This window comes from Drechmeria coniospora, chromosome 02 (genome assembly GCF_001625195.1).
Source record: "Drechmeria coniospora strain ARSEF 6962 chromosome 02, whole genome shotgun sequence".
Classification (NCBI taxonomy): Eukaryota; Fungi; Ascomycota; class Sordariomycetes; order Hypocreales; family Ophiocordycipitaceae; genus Drechmeria; species Drechmeria coniospora.
Genome location: NC_054390.1, coordinates 8669884 through 8692780, shown reverse-complemented (window position 1 = coordinate 8692780; position 22897 = coordinate 8669884). Strand labels below are relative to the sequence as shown.

The 22897-nt window shown below is 58.5% G+C and overlaps 7 protein-coding genes across 7 annotated transcripts; 4 read left to right on the top strand and 3 right to left on the bottom strand.

Annotated features, from left to right (window-relative positions):
- Positions 1-508: 508 nt before the first annotated feature.
- Positions 509-2267, top strand: DCS_05504 (Protein OS-9 like protein; the record flags this gene model as incomplete). The annotated part of the gene is made up of 2 exons (XM_040802807.1): positions 509-607; positions 675-2267. The coding sequence occupies 2 exons, from the start codon at positions 509-511 to the stop codon at positions 2265-2267; spliced, it is 1692 nt and encodes a 563-aa protein (XP_040657840.1).
- Positions 2268-6921: 4654 nt separating this feature from the next.
- On the top strand, positions 6922-9681 carry DCS_05503 (uncharacterized protein; the record flags this gene model as incomplete). Its single annotated transcript, XM_040802806.1, has 2 exons — positions 6922-7440; positions 7498-9681. The coding sequence occupies 2 exons, from the start codon at positions 6922-6924 to the stop codon at positions 9679-9681; spliced, it is 2703 nt and encodes a 900-aa protein (XP_040657839.1).
- A 1145-nt stretch (positions 9682-10826) lies between these two features.
- Positions 10827-12579, top strand: DCS_05502 (putative integral membrane protein; the record flags this gene model as incomplete). The annotated part of the gene is made up of 2 exons (XM_040802805.1): positions 10827-10859; positions 11065-12579. The coding sequence occupies 2 exons, from the start codon at positions 10827-10829 to the stop codon at positions 12577-12579; spliced, it is 1548 nt and encodes a 515-aa protein (XP_040657838.1).
- Positions 12580-13755: 1176 nt separating this feature from the next.
- On the top strand, positions 13756-14757 carry DCS_05501 (nadh-cytochrome b5; the record flags this gene model as incomplete). The annotated part of the gene is made up of 3 exons (XM_040802804.1): positions 13756-14020; positions 14071-14148; positions 14204-14757. The coding sequence occupies 3 exons, from the start codon at positions 13756-13758 to the stop codon at positions 14755-14757; spliced, it is 897 nt and encodes a 298-aa protein (XP_040657837.1).
- A 455-nt stretch (positions 14758-15212) lies between these two features.
- DCS_05500 (exo-beta-1,3-glucanase) lies at positions 15213-17510 on the bottom strand (the record flags this gene model as incomplete). Its single annotated transcript, XM_040802803.1, has 1 exon — positions 15213-17510. The coding sequence occupies one exon, from the start codon at positions 17508-17510 to the stop codon at positions 15213-15215; it is 2298 nt and encodes a 765-aa protein (XP_040657836.1).
- Positions 17511-19108: 1598 nt separating this feature from the next.
- Positions 19109-20590, bottom strand: DCS_05499 (guanyl-specific ribonuclease F1; the record flags this gene model as incomplete). Its single annotated transcript, XM_040802802.1, has 3 exons — positions 19109-19221; positions 19304-19853; positions 20387-20590. The coding sequence occupies 3 exons, from the start codon at positions 20588-20590 to the stop codon at positions 19109-19111; spliced, it is 867 nt and encodes a 288-aa protein (XP_040657835.1).
- An 865-nt stretch (positions 20591-21455) lies between these two features.
- DCS_05498 (uncharacterized protein) lies at positions 21456-22280 on the bottom strand (the record flags this gene model as incomplete). The annotated part of the gene is made up of 1 exon (XM_040802801.1): positions 21456-22280. One exon carries the CDS (start codon positions 22278-22280, stop codon positions 21456-21458), a length of 825 nt encoding a protein of 274 aa, XP_040657834.1.
- Positions 22281-22897: the final 617 nt, after the last annotated feature.

Sequence of the window (22897 nt, the reverse complement as noted above, 5' to 3'; positions counted from 1 at the left end):
GGTGATGGATTATGGGTGATGGATTATGGGTGATGGATTATGGGTGAATGGAATAGAGGACGAAAGCTAGATTGGAAGATTCCGCTCCTAGGACCGGAGGGGACTGATGGCGGTCAAAGGTACCACGCCTAGCTTGTATGCCCAGGCAACGATGGGGCCGGGAGTAATTTTGCCAGCCATGCCTGAAGTTTATGAGTTGGGTTTGCTTTCTCGATTCTTGGATCTCGTTTCTCCGTGTATTTACTTGCAGTCATATTTGCTGAGCCGCGGGTTCCGTGACAAGGGGTGCGTGGCTGGGGCTGGTGCTGCTGGGCTCGTCGGCAAAACATCGGCAGTTTCGTGATAGTGGACACTTGCAACCGACGACAATCCACCTCCCCAACGTCCGTAAATCCGACGCAGGACCACCAAGTGTTCCATCCTCCATGGTCATCAGGTTCATCATCGCCTCCGACCCCCGCCACCCTCCGTCGCGGCTCTATGTGAGCAACGCCTACCCAGCGGCACGATGCGCCGTCTCAATGTAGTCCTGCTGGCCACAATCCAGCTCTGCCTTGCCCTGCTGCCTGGCTTCGACGTCCACAGTGACTTGCTCGCCTACCCGCAGGTACAGTTCCACGAGACGCACCGCCGCGCGTCGTCTCGCCTCGCTGACCGGTGACTTTTCTTCACAGTTTGAAGTTGTCTTCTCCGAAGGCTCCATTTCCGACAAGGAGGCTCATGAGCTCCTCGAGAGCCAAGCCCGAGATGCGACCGACTCGGCCGACGGCAGCCAGTCCAGTGCGGGCGATGCTCGCGAGACCACGGCTGCCGACGCCGGCAACGCCGCCGATGAGATTTCCTACTCGTACGAGCTGATGAACATGCCGCCCCATCGCTACCTCTGCGCGATACCGAACATACCGCCTCCCGGCCCCGAGAACCAGACGGCCAACGAGCTGGCCAAGGCGGAAGAGGCGCGGGAGCTGAGCCGGGCGGCCAGCAGCGGCTGGGAGCTGCTCAGCCAACTAGAGGATAGATGCCTGTACTTCATGTCGGGCTGGTGGAGCTACCGGTTCTGCGACAACCACGAGGTGGCCCAGTACCACGCCGTGACGGCCATGACGCACGGCCAACCGCCGAGGCGCGACCCTCAAACGCCGGAATACGTTCTCGGCCGCGTGCCTGCGCTGCCTGCCGGATCCGAGGTCGAGGCTCGCGATCGGGCCGGCTCGAAATCGGTGCCGGCTGAGCTCCAGGTCAAGGGCGACCAACGGTACCTCGTGCAGAAGCTCGAGGGCGGAACCATTTGCGACCTCACAGGCAGGGAGCGAACCATCGAGGTGCAGTACCACTGCGTGCCGGGTATGACGACCGACAGGATCGGCTGGATCAAGGAAGTGACCATCTGCGCCTACGTCATGGTGGTGAACTCGCCGCGGCTATGTCAAAACGCCGTATTCCTGCCGCCCAAGGAGACCAAGGCCAACGCCATCAAATGCCAGCTCATCTCGGCCGCCGCCGCCGACGACGACGACAGGTCGACGCCCCGTCTGGAGCAGACCGAAGGCGCCCAACCCGACGGCGTCGGTGGAGCGGAAGGGGAAAAGACTACGGCGGGCTCGCGGGCGGGCGACGAAGCCGGCGACGAAGCCGGCCACGATGCGGCCGAGGAGCTCGGCGTCGTGACAGTCGGGGGTGTCGTCGTGGGCGCGCGGCATGTCCTGTCGGGCGCCGACGAGGTCGGCAAGCCCCCTCTCAAACTGGCGGCGCCGCAAAACACGTTTGAGACGAGCGTGGGCGATCGAATGGTCGACGTCCTCATCAAGGTGGCGAGCAAGGCGGACGGCGGCAAGGTGGAGAAGATGTCGACGGACGAGCTGAAGAGGCTGGAACTCGACCCCAGCGTGGTGGAGGACATGAAGAAGAAGATGGAACGGCTTGCCGGCGACCAGGGATGGAAGCTCGAGGTTGTGGAGATTGACGGCGGAAACATGCGCGAGCTTCGCGGCTTCGTCGACGAAAAGCCCAAGGCCGCCGGGGGCGAGGGGCAGCAGCAGGCGAGCTCCGACGAGGACGACGGTCACGACGAGGAGGGAGGCGGCGGCGACAGACACCACTTGCCGGCGGATGGGCAGGACGAGCAGCAGGCGTCGGTAGGGCAAGACCAGCACCAGGTGCCACACGGACATGGCGGACAGCAGGCGGCGGACGAGAAAGACGAGGGCGCCAAGGACGACGTTCGGGACGAGGGAAGCAAGGAGACGTTTTTCAGGGACGAGCTGTAGACGGATGCCGAACCAGGCCGAGCACGGCGTCGGGTTCCCGGGTAGATGTTCCATGCGAGTCCGAAACGAGACGTCACACACAGTTCGACCGATGACGCTCGTGCATGATATTCCCGGGTGCCAGGGGTGGCATCGAATGACTCGGCGCAGGCAAAATGGCAACGGGTTGCCTCTCGGAAGCCGCACCACAAGCATGCCTCTTCGGGGGCTCCCCATACTCTCCGGTCCGCGGGCCACGAATGCCGAGCCCTTGCATCGTGGATATGCACGTGTACGCTGCAGGCGTTGAGCGGAACGAGACTCTTGCTTGCCATTGCGAGAATAAAAGGCATGTCATGAGGCAACCAGGTGGGAGTTTGAGCTCGGCTGGTGGGCGACGGTGGCGGTAACGACCATGGGCCACTTCCCAATCGCCGTGACGGACAGCACGTGATGGTGGTTCTCCCACCTTTGTGCTGTCGGCAGGGCACCGCCGGCCCATAGCACCACTTGTATAGGCGTTCATGCTGCGGAAAGGGACAGGCAGAGAGGCCGTTCCGTACTGCATAGGTGGTACTAGTAGGTATTACTTGGTTCCCCGAAGTAATTCGCTGCAGGCTTCCTGTGCATGGCCCAGTCAGTGCCTGTCACTTGGCGTCTCGGTGCTGGTGGTTGTGGTGGTTGGGTGGTTAATAGCCTGAGTAAATAATAATTAGTGCCTCGGCAGTATTAATACCTGCAACTACCTATAGGTAGTATTACCTACAGTGGGGTGGCAAAAATGTCGATTCAATTTGTAGGAGTAGCGCTACCAAGCCTGAATCGTCACTTTTGTCAAGTGACTGTAGCACCACCTAGCATTACTAGTACCTAGTACTTGTACGGAGTACTGCTGTGGAATAAGGTCGGAACTACGATAATATTTCGCTGGCGAGGATGATGGTCTGTCGTGCGGAGTACCGGTGAGTACTATGCATGTGGTTGTACATGCACGTGCTACCGTAGTACGTACAGTGATTAGAAGCCTTCTTCCGCTACAGCATCCTTTTGCGAGGCGCCCTTCTTGAAAGAAGAAAGAATTCTGGGGCGGTGGTGAGGCGTGGTAACAAAGGTTTTTCTTGCAATGAGATGTGTGCGGTAGCCGCTGTACTTGTTGATACTTGCGTGGTGGAGGATGTACTCTGTGCAGTAATACTTTGGTATTATTAGTACATGATGCACTCCGTACATACTCCGTTAGTTAGTACTTTTTACCTACTACCTACCTACATAAGTACTGGGTATGTACCTAGTAGTAAGGACATGTACCGGACTGCATTATTTCTGTGCCTGGCCGTAGCTATTCGGCGACGGCCCTCGGCTACAGCGCATGCTGTCAGTTGTTTGGTGCACATGCAAGTACGCCGCACTGCAAGTACATTCATCTGTCTGCACTGGTGCAGTAATTAATACTTGAGCAGTCCGTCAAGGAAATACAAGTGCATTGCCTGATTGGTACGGAGTACAGGCACAACAACTGTAGGTGTACGGAGAACATGTGCATTTGCAAGGAAATACATACAAGTGCAGTGCCTGATCGGTACAAGCACAACTACTGTTGGTGTACAGAGCAAGTACAAGTGCACTTGCAAGTACATGTAAGCACTGTACGGAGTGCCGCAGACTGTAATAATACTGTACTAAAGTACTTGGTCGCAGTAAGTTCTCCGTACTGGCTCGGCCTAACTGTACTTGGATGGGCCCGGGCTGCACAGCGGAAGCGATCCGGAGCGGAGCAGCCCACACCAGGCTTCCCGGCGGCGGGAGGGTGGTTGATTGGTCCGCGCCGGTCGTGTTCGATATGGAGCTAGCTGGGCAGGCGGCTAGGTGGTGGGATTCAGGGGTCGCCGCGTTCCATTCTGGCAGGGAATGGTAATTGGCACATACGTGGGCACGGAGGACTCCGTACTGTACACTTGCACCTGCAGTACATGTACTTGCATGTAATTGTACACGTACAAGCAGACGGTGAGACCTACCATACATGCATTCACGTCAAACATTGGCACTTGCACGCATTCACGTGCACTGCCCCGTACGTCGGCTGTGACAAATGTCCTCGGCCGAGTTGCGCAATACAGGCTTGAAGCTCATGTGCTTGGAAGGCATCAGGCATTGGCCAGGGACCGCCGTCGACGCTGTTCGAGTTCGCGGGCGGGATGCCGACTTTGGCACCGATTTCGCACGCTGGCACAAGGCTTGGAGGCTTCAGCAGCTGCCCCCGCTCGCGTGCTCAAGCATTTGCATCAATGGGGACAAGTGTAGCAAGGTGAGGTCAATGCAACAAGATGAGGTCAAGGAGTCAAGGAGGTCAAGTGATGGTTCCGAGCCTTTGTTCCGTTTCGCCTTCACGCCTGCACGCCGACGTCGGTAATGAATGCTACCTCGGGCACCTGACAACAAAGAATGTGTGCATGCACGCGTGTGTAGTTTGTACTTGTATAGGTCGGTGGACGTACATGCAAATAAAGGAAATAGGAGAGTAAATTGCTACCAAACTTGTCTTCCCAATGTACCTGATACATCGGTAGCCCTGTCTTCAAGTATTATCATCACTGTGCTCCGTATCCGTGCCCCGTACTTGTTCCATTAATGGGTGTATCGGCGCTGCAAGTGCAGAGTACCGTACACCTACTCCGTACAGTACGCCATAATACCTGTGCAATGCAAGCACGGCAGCACGGCAGCAGCATCACAAACGCGCACAGCACGGGCTCCCCTGCCGCGTCCCTGCTTGCCCGTCGCCTCCAGGTCATCTCGAGTAGACGAATAACAATAACAATACCAGCACTCCGTACCGCCCGGTAGTCTGCATTACGTACCTGCTTGTCCTTGCATGTACGGGGCAAGTACGGAGTACAGAGTACGGAGCATGAATACGGAGAACCTGTCGTTCCCTGCACAATCGCTCACCGTACGGAGTACATGTTCTGCACGGAGTACAGGTGTCGAGTAAATAGGCACATTTTATTCCGTATTACTCCGTACCTACTGTACGCGGAACTTGCGTCTTGGTCGGAACCGAGTGCGTATAGATACTTGTAGCGGACACAAGGTACAATGGCCGCGGCACGAGTGCACCGACAAGCGTGACCAAATTGCGGGCAGGCATGGACCCAGGACGGGGGAGTGACAGCCTGGGCTTGTACTGTCGACACAAACTCGAGTACAGATACATGCACTCCGTAGTTCCGCACCGCGAGTCCCTGCTCGAATATACAATTAATACTCTGTGCTCCGTACACCCAAGTACTAGTTGGTAGCGCACGTCGAGGAGCACTGTGCGAACCGTTTCGTCCCGGTGCGCTGCGGTGCCCGCTCGCCCACCGTGGAAGCGCTGTGGCACGCTTGGTCTAGCACCCAGGGTAGCTGCTGTCGGCATGGTGGGAGGCACGGGGGCGACGCCGAAGCAGCTGCTGTGCCCCTGGCGCTCGCTGGGTCGTGCTTGGCAACCTGTCAAAGGACGGGGCCGCCAAATGTCCCATTCCCAGCCACGCCGCACGCCTGCTCCCTCGCCCTTGATCCTGGTGGCTGCATCACCATCGCCAACCCAAGCGTCCGCCAGCCCAGTCGCTTCATTTTCAACTCCGTGGCGAGCCTCCCCCCCCTCCCCCCTTGCGTGCCCATCCATTCCTACGACCCTTTCTTGTTGCTTATTCCTCCCGTGCGGAGCAGTCGTCCCTCCCTACGCCGGCTCGTTTTGTTTCTGGCATTTACAAGTACTCGTACTCGTCCCCGTTCCGACGACGGCCTGGTCCAACGTCGACCATCCTCCCCCAACCCGCCGACGCAACCCTTCTCGTCCGCGGCCGTCCATGCATCACGCCGTTCCTCGTGCACGCCCCCCCTCGTCCCGGTTCGTGGCCTCGACGGCATACCGTACGACCGGTTCATTCGATTACCGACCCGTCACCCTGCTCCCTCTTCGTTTCGTCCTGCCGCTCCGGTCCGAGACGTCGACCAAATAGCATCAAACGCTGCGTCGAGCCCTGCTGCGCGGCCGGACCTTGGCACGTTGCCCATCGTTTCTCGTCGAGCCTGCCGGCGAACTTGGAGCCTGCCGGCGGACTACCTGCTGCCATCCATCCGAACGGTACTCGGTCCGTCAACCGCAGATCCATGCTCCGTCTCTGCATGCAGTGATGCAGCTTGTCATCGCCGTCGAATCACCGCATCCAACACAAACGTCGTCGCTTCACAACGACGAATGAAGAAGCCAGCTGGTGCAGGCACCTGGTTCATGAGTGGGCGGACATGCAGCTCTCGTGAAAGCATCGCTTCCGCCACTGCGTCTAAAGCCAACTCCACCGCCGTCGTCAAGTTATTTTTCACGCCAGATCCGATATCCAGCATTCGAGCGCCTTGGACGGGAAGAGCCTTTGTCCATCGCTCTGAGCCTCGCACCAAATCGTCTCCCCTCTTCTCCTGCCGGCCCGTCCATGCCGCGTGGGCTGCGCAACCCAAATCTTAAAACCTCCCGTCGCGGCGCCTGTGTGTGGGAAACGCCCGCGTCCGCCCCCCCCCCCCCCCCGTCTGCCATCTGGACTGATCGATACCCGCTTGCACCCGATTCACACGCCCATATCCGGGTCCTCAAACGACTGGTCGTTCGAGGACCAAATTATTACTTCACGCAATGGACGACCCGCAGGAGCACCCGAGACAAGGCTTTCGTCCTGCTCATCCGTACGCCGCCTCGAACTCGTCGAGCTCCGTCCACTCGCGCACCATGGCGCCGCAGAGTGCCAACAGTTCGACGACGCACGTTACCGAAGACGCACCGGCCATCCTATCGTCGCATCCCGTGCACCGCTTTCATCACAGCAGCTGCATCAAACCCGCCATCTCACCCCGTGTCGCCTCTCGGGCCGCCGCCCATCCGCCCCGGCAGGGCACCCCCGACTCGGCGCGACCGCCCGCTCTTTCGTCGTATCTGCAGGAGAAGCTGCAGCGCGAGCGCAGGATGGAGAGCGAGCGGGTCACCTTTTCCCCCGCGCCATCTCGGACCAAGACGAGTGCCTCGGTCGATCTAGGGCGTCCGGCCTGCAGCTCACCATTCAGGCCGCCTCTGGAAGCGAACGGCACTCGTCCGCAGTCGAGCACCAGCATCGAGCCGGCAAGGAAAAAGGGCCTCGGGGTCAAGGAGATGGAAAAGGTAGGCGAACGCGACCCGCCGCGCCTTTGGCTTTCCTTGGTTCACTGACGCCGCCAGGTCGTCTCCAACCTGCACAAGCAAAACTTTGACCTCAAGCTGGAGCTCTTTCACCGTCGCGAGCGGCAGACGGCCCTCGAGGAGCGACTCGACGCGCTCGAGTCGGACAAGGGCCGGGTCGAGGACGAGAAGGAGAAGCTGGTCGAGGAACTCGAGAAGCGCGACAAGGCCGTCGAGGAGGCCGTCGCTATGATCGTAGTCCTCGAGGCGAAGCTCGACCAACTCGTCCAGGAACGTCTCACGGTTCGCCGGGTCGAGCGGGAACGCTACTTTTGCCCGCGCGACTACGAAATGGGCGCCAGCCAGGCGACAGCCCAGCCCGTCGGACGAGACACGTCGAAGCTCGAGAGCGATGCCAAGTCCGTCACTCGCATGCCGAGCTTCTTGTCCGAGCGGAGCGAAAACACGGAGAACCTGCGCAACGTCTACCTCGGCGTCAAGGCCAACGTCCACCACCTGCCTCGCGTGGTGGAGAGCTCGCCCGAGGTGGGACATGACAGGGGCTTCGACAGCCCGACGCTGAGCATCCTGAGCGAGAGTTCCTTCGTGAGCGTCTATGGCCAACGGGGAAAGGGTATGGACCACGGACCAACGGTGCACATGGACGAACCCCTCGCCCTCGACGGCTTCGATGGAGGAGACTGGACGACGGATCAGCAAGCGGTCACGGCGCCGAGAAGGCGAGCGGCGTCGGTCAGCAAACCGGCCACCGCTTCCAAACCGCTTCCCTGGTCGAGCACCGCCGTCTGCTTCCACGCCTTGTCCGACATTTGCTACCAACGTGGCCAGCCTCGCTTCGAGCACGTCGACGGCGACGACTATGGCGACGGCGATGACGACGCCGGCGACGGCGACGGCGACTGCGATGGCGACGATTGCTCGACAAAGGGGGACGTCGCCCGGCCACAGAGCCGAGAAGGCGACCCGAGAAAGTCGCAGCGTAAGTCCCCCGCCAAGTCCTCGACCCGCAAGCATGCGCATCAGGAGCAACGCGAGGCCTTTCGGCAAGTACGGACGGATTCATCGGGCGGCGTTCATCTCCCGGGCCAGGGATTGCCGCCGACGCCTGACACCATCTCGACGTCTACGCTGCATCAATTCGAGACGTCGGACGAGCCACCGTTGCATGCCGGCGCCGACGCGCCGGAAGCAACGTCTCGCATCCCTCTCGAAAGCACCTTTTCGGCCCATCGTCTCTCGTACGCCCAACGACCGCAAAGTGCCGGCGAATCGATCACGTCGTTCGGCCGAGGCCACGACTGGGTCGGCGACCACGACGACTTCTCGGATTCTCGCTCCGTGGATTCCAACGCCGACATTTGGCTCCGCGAGAGCACGAAACCCGATAGGACCGGTGTCCGTGTCTCGCCGCATCCTTTTAGCTTCCTCGTCCACGCCGCCCACGGTAGCTGGGAGGTGGAAACCGTGCCCGGCCGCGGCGGAGCCCTAGGGGGAGGTGCCCCCCTTCCGCCGAGACACGAATTCCTGCCAGAGGGCATCTCGGCAAGCACGCGAGTGTTCCCGGCAAAATCGAGCCGGAGATCGACCTTCCACGCGCCGACTGGCGAGCCGGAATCAGCCTCACCGGCCGGCAATGATGCGGCGTTGGAGGGATTGCCCCGGCGTCATGGCAGACATGCCAGCGAAGCGCACGAAAATGAAGTCGACGCGCAGCTTGCCGCGCAGCACCAGCAGCAGCCCCATCGCCAGCCCGCTGCCGACCAGAAGCGCCACCCACCCGTGTCGGGCCATCACGGCGCTCGTGCCGGCTTGCATCGATTCTTTCGCCGTTCGGTCGGTGCCGTGGTGATGAGTCCTGATGCCGACAGCACACCGCCAAGCACTTCGTCGTCGGCCGCGGCGGAGAATTTCAAGGGCGCGCCGCTGTGGCAGCTCAGCAACTGTCCGATAGAAGACGGCGGCTTGAGCGGCAAGCTTCCCCCCATTTTCGGCGACAGGCGACAGGGACGAAGCAACACGCTGGACTGTGCAGGTTTCGAGCACGAGGTCTCGCCGGTGGCGGCCGCCGAAGCGCCGACGAAGCCGCATCAGGACGACGCGGCACCGCCGGACCCGGACCAGCCGCAGGACAGCGCGGCGATGACAAGCTCGGCGACGGGCGGTCGGCGCAAGTGGCTGCCGACGTTTGGACGACCGGCCGCCATCAAGAGCAAGGCAGGTTAGGGGCTGTTCTCTTGGAGGACGCGCCGGACGTGCTAGCGAGGGAAGCAAAAGCGGCGACGCCCGCGCGAGCGTTCCCTCGGCTTGGGTGGGTGTGCGATTGTCGGATCCGAGGAATGAAGCGGAGTGGGTGGATGGATGGTTCGGTCGAGATGGGCAGCCTCGCCTCGAGGTGCGAGATTCCCTGACCTTGCTGCTTGCATTGTTTTCCCCGCCTGCTTTCGACTCGAGGCAAACCGGGATTGTTTTGGCCTTTGGATTCAGGTTCACGTCACCGGAGTACGGGTCCGCAGGCAATGGACAGCAGCACACGGCGATATAGACTATTGAGATTGATCGAAACGAATTTTTACGCGGCAGGTTCAGAATCGGCCACATGAAGGCAACGCAGCCCGAGCGGCATGGTATCCCTGTGCTCGGTGGGTGTGACTTGATGTCCTGCAGGATGGCATTCCCAGCAGCATGCTGTACCCAAGTATGCTTGCTCAAGCACAGGTCCTACTTGGTACATTTAGCATCACTCCGTACCTGCACACACGAATCGTAGGGGCAATAGGAGCACTGGTTGGGCTTGTGGTTGTGGTTGTGGTTGTGCTTGTGCTTGAGGTTGTGCTTGTGCTTGTGCTTGTGCTTGTGCTTGTTTGTGCTTGTGCTTGTGCTTGTGCTTGCATATGTACAGTACTGTACTTGTGCTTGTGCTTTTGCATGTACTTACAGTACTGTACTAATACTTGTGCTTGTACGGAGTATTACTTACTCGTGCTTGTGCTCCGTACTCCGCAAATACTTACTCCATACAGTACATGAATACTGTGTTTCAGCTAGGCATTTGTACTGTATTTACAGCTAGGCATTTGTACTTGGCTGTTATACGTTGAGACTCAAGTTGGCAAGGACTCCCTACATCGATTGATGTCTACAGATACGGAGTACATGTACAGTATTAATACTCCATACATCTACAAATACATACTCCGTACTCCGTACAAGTGTTGAGTATCCGCACTTATATTCTTGAACTATTAGTAAGGACGTGTATATGCTGTATTACGATGCAAGTACATGCCCTGCCCGTATGCGAACCCCCCACCAGGTGCTTACTCTTGCTTACCTACTGTATGTGTAACTAACAGAGTGCTTACTCGGACATGTACTTACTGCATGTTATGCGCACCAACAAAGTACAGTGCTGTACTTGCACTCCCAACATGTACTATACTGTACTTACATAAGTAAGTAAGTACTTGTCAGTACAGAGTAAATACTCCGTGATAATACAGCATGTCGATCTAAGTACTGTACATGGATCCACTGTCCGTCCCATCACTTGCCTGACTGGTTTTTATTTCCGTCACCATCACCGACCAACTTGCCCTTCCCTCGCAGTCCTCGCGTCTCGATGCCTCACCCACCGACTTCTGTCTCGCGTACGATGCTCGGCTGATTGCTCAGTCGCGGAATCGTCCGCATACATCCCTCCCATACATCCCTCCTGCCGCCCTCCTGCCGTCGGCCCATCCGTCTGATAGCGACGGCCGATCCGACAAGGTCGACGAATCCGACGAGGTCGACGAATCCAAACGAGGCCGTCGTCGAGGATCAACGCCTGTACCTCCACCGAACCCCCCCCCCCCCCCCCCTTGCCTTTCGTCGCCGACGAGGAAGTCAGCGATGCGTGCTTCCAGGGCCAACCTCGTCTTCTGGCTGGCCTGGCTCTCCCTCGCCGTCTGGTGCTACCACAACTCGGCCGACGACCCGTCTTCGATCTTCTACAACCCCGCCAAGGCCTACCGCTTGCGCTTCTCCACCGTTCGCACCTCCGAGGTCGACCGTTTCCTGCGGCAAACCAACGTCACCGCTCCCGGGACGCGCCAGGGGCCTCCCCAGCTCTGCGTCGGCATCCCCAGCATCAACCGCACGACCGAGTCCTTCCTTGAGCACACCGTCGGCAGCCTCGTCGATGGCTTGACGGCCGACGAGAGGGCGCTCGTCCACATCGTCGTCCTCCTCGCCGACAGGACGCCCCAGACGCACGCCGCCTACGGCCAGGAATGGCTCGGCCGGCTCGTCGACGAGGTCGTCGTCTACGCCGACCGTCTCGCCGCCAACGCGACGCTGCCCGCCGCCAACTACCATGCGATTCCCTTTGACGTCCGCGGCGAGCCTCGGGGCGACGGGAGGGTCGAGAACATGCGGCTCGACCACTCGGTTCTCGTCGAGCGCTGCCGCGGTCAGGAGGCGCCCTACTTTGCCTTTGTCGAGGACGACGTGATCGCGACGCGAAGCTGGTTTGCCAAGTTCCGATCCGCCGTCGGCCACGTCGAGCGGGAGACGGAAAGGAGCGGCCGCGACTGGATCTACCTGCGCCTGTTCTACTCGGAGCTGCTCATGGGCTGGAATGCCGAGGAGTCCCTCCACTACGCCGCCGGCGTCGTCGCCGCTTACACCGTCCTGCTGCTCCTCTTCCTCGAGCTCCGGCGACGTCACAAGATAGGCCCGACGGCCAAGGGCGCGACGCAAAACTTCAACCACGCCGCCGCCCTCGTCTTCTGCCTCTGGACGCCAGCCGTCATTGCCCTCTTTTTCATGGCCGGTCGCGTCTCGACCCATCGGCTGAGCCCCTTTCCCCTCAGCGGTGTCCGCGAGATGCCCAACTACGGTTGCTGCGCCCAAGGGCTCGTCTTTCCGAACCGCCACCTCGACGGCTTCCAGAGGCTGCTGCGGGATCCGCCCTTTGCCTTTGCCGGCGATCAGATTCTCGAGGATTACGCCCGCGATCACGGCTTGAGGAAGTGGGCCCTCGACCCGAGCGTGCTGCAGCACGCCGGACAGAGAGAGTCATCGGACGGACCGCGCAAGGCCGACGTCTGGAATTTTAGCTTCGAGAGGCTGCATGAATGAGACGATAAGCTAGCCAAGTCCACGCACGATGCTGGCCGCCGACGGATGCTGGAGAGCCGCCCTCGCCGTCGCACACGCTTCCCTGTCCAACGTCGAGCGGCCGAGCGGCCGAGGGGAGGACCGGCGTCCTCGAGGGACATGCCGACGAGGCGTGATCGATGGCCGACTCGATCGACGGCCGACTCTCCCGCTCGGTCGAGCCCCCCGCCTGACCCCATCGACCCCATCGGCTGCTCAACATGCGAATCGCTCGCCGGATTCTCGTCTCTGGTGCGAGCGTCGGCCCTGTCGCTGTCCTCGGCCCCGTCGTTGTCCTCGGCTCGAGTCGAAGCATGTCGCTTGCAAAGTCGAACCCGGCACTCGGCGTCGACCTCGGTCACAAATTTTCTGCGCCTCCTACGCTGGCCCGGAGCCGACACAGATGACCATCGGCCCCTCGCGCCGTCGTTGCATAGTTGGCGAGTAGAGGCATCTGACGGACAACGCTGCCCTGCTCCATAGCCATGCATGTTCGCGCATGCTAGGGGTGCACACGACCACTGCCCGCAGGCATGCGGCACACCTACGGACGGGGTGGTCGGTATCTATATGGGCATGCCCTTGGGCATGTCGCTCTGGCTCGTCGCACATCGTCCTGGTGTTGCTATTCGGCCTGTGGAAGTTTGGTGCCTGGCCTGGCCTCGCAGCTAGCGAGCTCGGAGCACTGCGCCACTGAATTCCAGCTCCTCGTAGTGCGTTGGGGCGTCTTGTGGCATCCCCCTCGCCTATCCGGCACCTAAGTAATACTGCTAAAGTAGCAAGTAGTGCTCCGTATTAGTAGTGTTAACTAGCAGTACATACGGATAGTGCCTAGCACCTAGCATTATCGGCACACCTATCAACTGGTACATGCCCTTGGCGGTACTTTACCTCCACCTACAGGTACAAGTGTTAGTACGACTACGGAACCATCGTGACGTATTGGTATTCCCTGGTAGCAGATACGTCACCGATCTGGGAATAGGCAAGAAAGGTAGGCCGGTGCATTCACCAACCTCGACCCTTCCGTTTCCGTTTCTCTTCTCATCATCCTTTCCTTTCCTCCTTCACCCATTGACTCCGTCTTCCTCTGCTTCGTTTCCCTCGTCACGCAAGCAACCGCCACGGCAAGATACTTGCCATTGACCCCTGAGCATCATGGCTTCCTCCATCGCCTACCGCCCCCGACTGGTGACCGCCGTAGGTACCCTCGCCGCCGCCGGTCTCGCCGTCGGCATCGCCTCCAAGCTCCTCGTCAAGGAGGCCCATGCCGACTCCCCAACGACGCGGCTCAAGGTCTTCGGTGCCGGGCCCGCCTTCTTCTCCCTGCCGCTGGAGAGCGGCGAGATGGTGAATCACAACACGAGGAGGCTGCGCTTTCGATTCGCCGACAAGGATGCCGTCAGCGGACTGCCGCTCACCTGTACGTCGAGCATGCCAACGTGCGAAGGCGCCGATTCTGACATCTCCTAGCCTCTGTTTTGACCTTTTCCTGGCCCAAGGGGCGGTCGCTGCCCGTCGTGCGGCCGTACACGCCCGTCACGAGCTCAGGTAGGACCTCGTCCAAGCCGGTGAGAGGGGATGCCGCTGCTGACCGCTCGCGCAGATGAGCCTGGATACCTCGAGTTCCTCGTCAAACGCTACCCCGACGGCAAATCCAGCACCCACCTCCACTCCCTCGAGCCTGGGGAGTCGCTCTTCTTCCTCGCCTCCCTCAAGGGCTTCCAGTGGACCGCCAACGCCTTCCGTCACGTCACCCTCGTCGCCGGCGGCGCCGGTATTACCCCCATCTTTCAGCTCGCCCAAGGCATCCTGCGAAACCCGGCGGACAAGACGGCGATAACGCTCGTCATGGGCGTCAACTCGGATCAGGACATCCTCCTCAAGAAGGAGTTTGAGGATCTCGAGCGCCGCTTTCCCGGTCGGTTCCATGCCGTCTACACCGTGAGCCACCCGGTGCCAGGCTCGCCCTACAAGAAAGGCTACGTGACCAAGGAGCTTCTGCAGGAGGTGGCAGTCCCGCGCACCGCCCAAGGGGAGGCCACCAAAGTCTTTGTGTGCGGCCCACCGGCCATGGAGAAGAGCCTTGTCGGTGACCGGGCCACCAAGGGAGTCTTGCAGGAGCTCGGTTACCGGAAGGACCAGATTTACAAGTTTTGATGCATTTTCCGTTCCGAGTAAGGCATCTTCTGAATAGAATTGCTGAATGACGGATATAGCATTCCGTTCCACATCGTCTCCTCAAGTGACTCCATCACCGCGGCAGAATAGGCAGTCACTCAGTCGGCCGACGAATTTACTCCCAAAGCTGCGTCGCATTTGACTATAGTCGTGCTGTGACTGTAGCTCGTCGATTCAAACACTCCAGATCTATCTATTCATTCACTCCACCCCAAGCATTTGCAGGCAGTCACTCAAGCTCGATGCATCAAGAATCTATCCAAAACGTTGCGAGAGAATCGTGGCAAGAAGCATGCTGAAAGCAAAAAGCCCAAGGAGGGGGGAGGGGGGAGGGGGGAGGGGAAGTGGTCATCACCTCCCCCCGCCCCCTCTAATCCTTCCAACCCAGGGTGCATCACACACGATGCTCTCGAATATGCTGGTGGGCATGGTACTTACATGCTGGCCTGAGAAAGATTCGGGTTCTTCACATCCTTTGTCAATACGGTCCCGTTGAGGAACCTGGTCCCTGAATGAAGGATGCGAGTACGGCCAGGATGCGACGTTCTTGGTGGAAAGTCTTGGACCGTGCCGTTGGCGTAGATGATGCCATTCCAGGGAGCCGCCGTCACAACATTGTTGGTCGAGAGTGGCATGGGCCTGGCCTTGGCCAGCAGGGGCGACCTCCGCGGGCTGATGTCACAGTTCTCGCTGATCATGTACAGATTCAGGCCGATGGCCAAGGTATACATCTCCGCACTGAGCTGATTCCAAGCCGTCTGGTCCCTGACGACGATACCAATGTAGTCGATGAGGAGGACGTTGGGCCAGCGCTCGGGACTCATGTTGTTCACCCCCATCCAGTAGAGCGCCGGATTGGTGGGGAGGATGGCCATTTTCTGAATCGTCAACGCCGTCGTCTTCACCGCATCGGCACTGACGAGCCACTGGCCGATGAGGAACCTGTCATCGCTGTTTCCGGGGTCGCCACTTCGCATCACCGTCTTCCAGTCGGCCGCTTGGTCCTGCGCCATGGACTGGGTGTCGGCTTTGTTGGACCAGTTGTCCCAGAAGCGCATCCTCGACGCCTTGTAGATGCCGTCCGAGATCGACTCCTGGGGTACGCTGCTGGTGAGCTGGCCGTCGAGCAGTATGATGACGCAGCCTTTGCCTTCGTTTTGATCCATAAAGTATGACACCTTTTGCCTGTTAAAGGGAACGGCAGCGTCGAGATGGGGACACCGGTTCCGTATGCCCCTAAGCTTGCTAAAGAAGGCGCGCACCATCTCGTCGGTCCAGTATATGGGGCCGAAGCTGGGGATTTTGCGAATCCCGATGAGGTACTTGACCCGCAGGAAGACAATCTCTCCCGGGTTTTCCATGGTGAACCGGTTGATCTCGCGAACGATGTCGTCGAGCGACACCCCTGAGTTGCCAACGGCAATGTCTGCCCTTTCGTCATTGACATGCAGCGTCCAGAAATCATAGTCGGCTTCAAAGGGCGCATTATGCACGGTGGAAATGCGCAAGTCGAACCACCTGGCGCCCGTGCGAAGCTGGTCATACATATTCAGCCCTTGAGTCTGCGTGTTGGCCTCCACACCCAAGGAGACGATCTTGTTGCTGATGGTGCTCATTCCCGAGTCGTGCGTGCCGGGCATTACCACGTGCTGCAGCTGACGATCCTTGATGACATGATACAGGCTCCTCATCCAGTTCCCAGCCCCGTGTCGGATGGAGGTGATGAAGCCATATTCATTGCTGCCCGTGATGACCAAGGTCACGGAAGCCTCCTGGGACGGGTCGAGATACTCGCGCTGGCCCATGTTCATTCGTGTCAGGTCAAAGACTGTACGGCGAGGGTATGCGTGCGGGATATGTGTCGTGGCTCGGATGGTAAACTTCTTATCCGTTCCATCGATGCTGTAGTAGGCTTCCCCGTTGTCATCGACGGGAAAGGTGCCTGCCTTTTCCGTGTAATGCGCGAGGTTCTGTCGGGCATGGCCTTGCGGTACATCTCCAAAGTCGAAGCTATCCATCTGGTAGGAGTGGGTGTGTACCAACTTGAATCGATGCGGCGTCAGGTTGACGATGGTGATGAACTGTCTTCCCGAGCTCTTGACCCTCAGGGGACTCAGGAAATCCCAGTTCATGTAGGTACCGGCTGATGGCGTCTCCGTGCTGTATGTGCGGTCGGCCTTTTGGCAGTTGTCACTAGAGTTTTCGACATTGGTGCTGGTGCTGTAGCTTCCGTCCGATTCGGATATACTTTCAGAGGCAGGCGCTTCGTGCACGAGAATATCAAGATGAGCGCTATGCGAGACAGCAGATGAATCGAGACAGCCCCTGTTGGCCCATGTGTTGACGGCCTCATTCACGCTTCCCAGGGCAGAAAGCGGTGCCGCTATGATGCCTACTGCCCTATTTCCGCTATCCTTGGCCTCGCAAAACTGCAAAATTTTGCCTCCCTTGGTTGCCAGACTCTCGTACCTACCCAGGAGAGCTGACAAGGACGACATCCCGATCCCTGCTGCGGCATACAGACCAACGACTGCATTCCCGGACTTGGCAAATATTCTGGTAGAGAGGCACGACACTTGACTCTGCAGGTACATGGAAAGCTGACTCGCCGCGGAGGCGACATCCCTGGCAAAAAATGGCGAAGTAGGTTGAGCGAGCAAGACTCCCGTCTCGATGGTGGCATTGATGCGCGTCAACCTAGCACCGCAGTCTTGCGCGGGGGGAGCTTTCATGGTATCGTGTCTCGACTCTTCCGGTGTCAGCAATGTACCATCGTCGTCTATCGAGCAGGCGCGGATGATGATGGGAGTGCCAACGTTGCTGGCATTCGCTTCGATGTTGAAATCAAAAACTAATGGCTTGTTGCACCGACCAAGACGGTCAACTCGGTGATATTGACTCCATTGAGAAGAATGCTCTCGGCAGGCTACAGGGCACTCGGCGACGATCTGTTCTGTAACGGGATGGCTAAGAACACATCCGATGGAGAGAAACAGGGCCAACTGGCGATATGTTTGCCCCATCTATGCGTCGATGCTTGAAACAAACGAAGGTGTTTGATAAGCAACAACATGTATGACGGGAAACTCAGAAACAAGTCGAATTGGACAGTTCAACTGACAATGGCGAAATCGGAACCTATATGTCGTCTCGGTACAATCCGGTCCTATCCTGCAGCTACCATGTCTGAGGAAGCTGGTTTCCGATATGCCACCCAAGATATTCAAGCCCCATGTGCTGTCAAGGGCCGCTGGCCATATGAGCTTTTCTCCTGGCCTCTGCGACCGCTGACTTGTTCAAGTCAATTTCCAGCACCGCATGAGCATCGTTGAGTAACATCGTGGATTCTTCATCTTGCGCCATGCGGCATTGGGAGGCGGGGAATCGGGACCCCCTTTCTTTTCCGCTTAGTTTCGGTTGGGTCACGCCGAGGCCGACGTTGCCGTCAAGAGTCATGGGAACGGCCATCAGCAGGCCGGAATGCAACCTACACATTGAGCCGAGCCGGCCTTGAACCTTTTGATTTCTCTGGCCAGAACGCTTGAAAAAAAATGTTATTGAAGAGGAAAAGGGCGATGGGAGGTGTCAGTAAATGCAATACGGTGGTCGATGGCGGCTACACTGAACCACGGGACGCATATCCGGGTGATTGAACCGGCCGCTGGTTTATCTGTCTAGTAACATTGTGCTTACAGTCTCCAATATTTTATTAATCCGTGTGCTGTTCATCTTCTTTCCAGGGTGGCAGGTTGCCATATAGTGCACCAAGACGGATAGGGGGGTGTTGTAGAGCCGATGCGTTTTGCGTCCTCATGATGGCTTCCCACACATTTCCGGTACCAGATTACTTTTTTTTCGGAATTTTCTTCTCAATATAGCCCCATTTGATTGTGTCCGGAAAGCTCAATGACATATGTAATATTTCAAGTGTAAACTGGTATCGGCATATGACATCTAACGCTTTTGGTTGTTCAATTCGCCATGGTGTAGCAGCAGACAAAAACATCAATTCGAAATAGTTTGCCGATACAACGTGAAACGAAATTCGGAAAGGATGCCAAGTTCGGTTCATGGCGATGAACAGTCCATGGTGAGCCGGAAAGACATTTGGATACAAACGACACCAACCTGAGTGAGGAAATAATAGTTCATAATCGCACTTCTGTGGTCAAACTTCTACTATCGCTTTCATATCGGAACACTGGCTCAGACCTCCTTGGGTTGTAAAATAAACAATAAAATGTACACATAAAACGAAGCAAGAACAGAATGGGAAGGTGAAGTGGCAGCAACGCCCAGCATGCCGCCAATTCTTTCTCAACCCTAGCCATTAGTCGGTTCCCGAGCAGCCCACAAAGTTGTTGCCGCTGGCACCGGTGTGGGTGATCTGGCCGACCTGTTTGCAATCTTCGTTGATGATGACGCGATCGGCACCGGGGCGGCCTGTGACGTTGGGGAACCGTCAGCTTCTGAAGCACACAGGAGTCGGAGAAGAAACGGGGAGAGCGTCATGGATGTTGCTTACCGCCGCCGTAAATTTTGCCCGAGCTCATCAGAGGAAACTCATAAAAGGGCCCTTCTTCGCCTTGAAAATAGAAGCCCTCAAAGTTGTTATAGCGATGGGGGTAGCTCGAGCTGCCGGCTCGACCGCCGTCCTGGACGTAGGAGCAGGCGGCATTCGAAGCCTTGCGGACAGCATCAGCCGAGTAGTAGGTTCTACCACAAGTCGTCCCCGCTTCGACCCGCGCCTGTTCGATGGGGGTTGCGCCGACGAGGGCGATGGAGAGAGAGACGAGGGAGACGAGTCCAACAGGCAGCTGCATCTTGGCTTCGGGAATACCTTTCGAATATTCTTGTAAGAGGAAGTAGAGAGAGTCGAAAGGCAGAGTTGATTGGTAGTCTGTCAGGTGGTGTGGTGGTATGGGAACGAAGATGAGATCAGGCCAAGACGACGGGCCGAGCCGAACATTTAAATACAAGGACGAGAAGGCAAAGGGAGTGCAGGTAAGTATAGAGGAGTAGAGATGGTCGGATACAGAGACGGCCAGGTCTGTGGACGGCCAGCAGCCGTCTGCCTGCTCGGCACAGATTAGCAAGACACGGAGGTCGAGAAGGCTTCCAGCCGGTCACCAACCGGCATGAACATTCACTATCTCGTACGAATACTCGTGCTACGAGCGTATATCTCGTGCTCCGTACTCGGTGAGACATGCATGGAACCCATCGTCAGCGGTCGTTACCCTCCGCTGACGGCCTTCCGGGGTTCGGCACCGAACACAGGGGCCCCGAGACACGGTCTGGGAAGGCGAGAATGCTGTCCCGTAGACAGTGTAATACCATTTTTCAGCCCATCACCGCCGTCACCTGAGACCTGTCAGGCTGTCAGCACGGGTCATTTCGCGCCCCTGGCCAGTTGGGAAGGTTGCGACGAGCTCCATGATAGCCGCAACTTGGGGACTGTTAGTTCTTGGGACATGGGTGCCAGTGCCGTCTGGGGTTCTCCGAGTGACCCGGAACCAGGCACGGGAACCTTATGCTTACTTCTTCCTGTAGGTCTATATTTGCATGTAATACACCTACAGATATGGAGTCAGCAGTCAGCACGAACTGAGCAAATACCCTGCCGACTCCACTGGAGATTTCCGAGCACGGCTACGTTCTGGGCTGGTAACCCGGCTCGAACTGCCTGACCTGGCGGAGAAAGAAGCTTGGTGGCTTGGTTTGAGTTGTGGTAGGGAATCGCCGGTATTTTGTACGAGTTTGCTGTCCGCCGCGGCGAAGTAGTAGATCCTTGGTCGCGGATAGCCTGCATTGTGGCAATTCGTGGGCAGATGGGAGCGTAGAAATGCCGTCACATGCTCGCGCTCCTCTCCTCTCGTTTCGATCTCTCAAGCCGAGTCCACAACGGTCGAAAGCCGTCGATGGACGCGGGCAGCGCGAATCCACCACGGTGCGTGCATGCGCCGGCTCCCAACCAGCCATGGTCTTCCAAATGAACGCTGCGTCGTATCAGTCGTTATTTTCTCCATATCAAAGCACAGATCCGGAAAGAAAATGAGGACAAAAATAGCCATCCAACGGCGTCATGCATCTCGATCCTTTGCCAGGCCGGCGCGGCCGATGACCAAAGAAGCATCTCCAACAGCCGGACGTCTCCCCTTCCCTTCTTCCCAAGGGGATGGTCCGGATGGGACCTTCGTATTTGCGTAAGACAGGCCTCCCCCTACCTTCCTCTTCCGACTCTCCACCCGTAACTAAATACTGCGTGGACCTGTTCTCAGCCATCGCAACGGCTTGCCGCAGCCGGTCATTGGCTGGCATGGCAGGGTCCGTCAGCCGAGCCGCCGTTTCGGGGTGCCATCCGGAGGAAATGCCGAAGATCGCTGAGCAGGTCATGCCGACCAGATTTCTCGTGCGCACTGGGGCCATCGCTGCATGAGACGAGGAAAATTCTCGTACGAGCACGGAATACATGTACGCCTTCGGGAACAGATGGCAGATTTGCTCGACGGGCGCGAAATGATGGGAACGAGCAAGGCTTCGAGGGCGAGAGCTTGGGCCGCGGTGAGCAGAGTTAGAAAGGTGTCCGTCTCTAGAAGCCCCGGCTCCGGCTCCGACAGTCATGCCTGTCATGGCTCGCGCGGCAACAAGTCGGACGCAGGCAATCCTATCCGCCGTCACTGGGTGGCCGCGAACCTCTTGGCCTCGTCCCACGTCATGAAGTTGATGAAGAGCCACCTCAAAATCTCTCCAGCGGCCTCGTTCCTGCACCGGAACGAGTCGCTTGGCTCCAGTTGGACGACGAGGGCGCCCCTCGTCTCGTAGTGCTCATCAACTACGGCGAATCGGCGCCGGTCGAGGCCGTGGCGTCGCGCGTGCAAGCCGTGGTCGCTCTTGACCTTTGCCACGTCGCGGCGGGCGGGGTGCAGTGGCCGGTAGAGACGGGGCAGGTCGTCGGCCTCGCCATCTTCGCCGTCGTCCGAGGAGACGTCGACGCCAACGTCCTGAAGGCCCTTGTTCATGGCCCGGACCGCCTCATCAAAGACGTGCCGTCGGCTGTCGGGCAGGAGGTTGTACAGCCCGAACCAGTCGACCGGCTCGGCCGGGGTCATGTCGTCCGGCACGTCAAGCCGCACCGCATACCAGTCCTCGTTGTCGATGCCGAGGGCGCTGACGTAGACGTTGGCGTGCTCGGGCGGGCAGCGCACAGCGTCGTCGAAGCCATGGTACTCGCGCAGGCTGACGAGAAGGACGCCCCGGCGGAGTAGATCCTCGTCGTCGAAGACGATGAGCAGCTTCGAATGGCCGTGATACTCGTTGCTGACCTCCTCCCTGTGATATCGAATCACCTGCTGCGTTGTCTGTCCGCGGAAGAGCATGGGGTCGAAGTTCTCGGCGTCCTCCTCGTCATCGCCGCAGAGGGCACGCATCACCGTGACCTTGTCGAGGTCGGCCGTGATGTAGACCTTGAAAATGGAGCTTTCGGGCTCCGAGTCTGACATGGCTACCGCAGCGTGTGCGTTCAGCTAGCCTGGTCGATGGCGACAGGCGAGTGGCGAGCGGGCGAGCGTACGAGTGGGTGAAGGCACGATTGGGCGAGTCTGTGGCGTGATGTCTCTCCTTCTCCTTCTTCGTACGCCGCACGTCGTGTCTTGGTATCCTCCTTAGAGAGGAAGCACCGTGTGAGCGTCACGAAGTGATGAAGTCGAGGCATGGACAGATGTGCACTCTCGGCAGTCTCGATTGAATACAAGTAACCCGTGCCCGCTGGCCTCTTCCCTGTGGCCAGCTCACCACTTTGTCGTCCTCACCGGGTCGCGACTTCCCCCTCTTCCTCTTCACCGGGTCGCTACTTCCCTCTCGTCCTCACTGGGTCGCTACTTCCACCACCTCCTCCTCACCGGTTCGCGACTTCCCCTCCAACTCCTTCCCCTCCTTCCCTCCTATTCGGATGGCCTGCACATACCAAGGGTTCAGGAAGGACCAACCAAGGTTATCGTGGCAAGTACGAGTCCTCGTGTCTTGTGTGTGATTTCGGACGGTAATGTGATTCGCCGCGTCCGTCGGTCAGCACGACCAGCGTACTTGCATACCGACCAACATCATGTCGACATGCTGA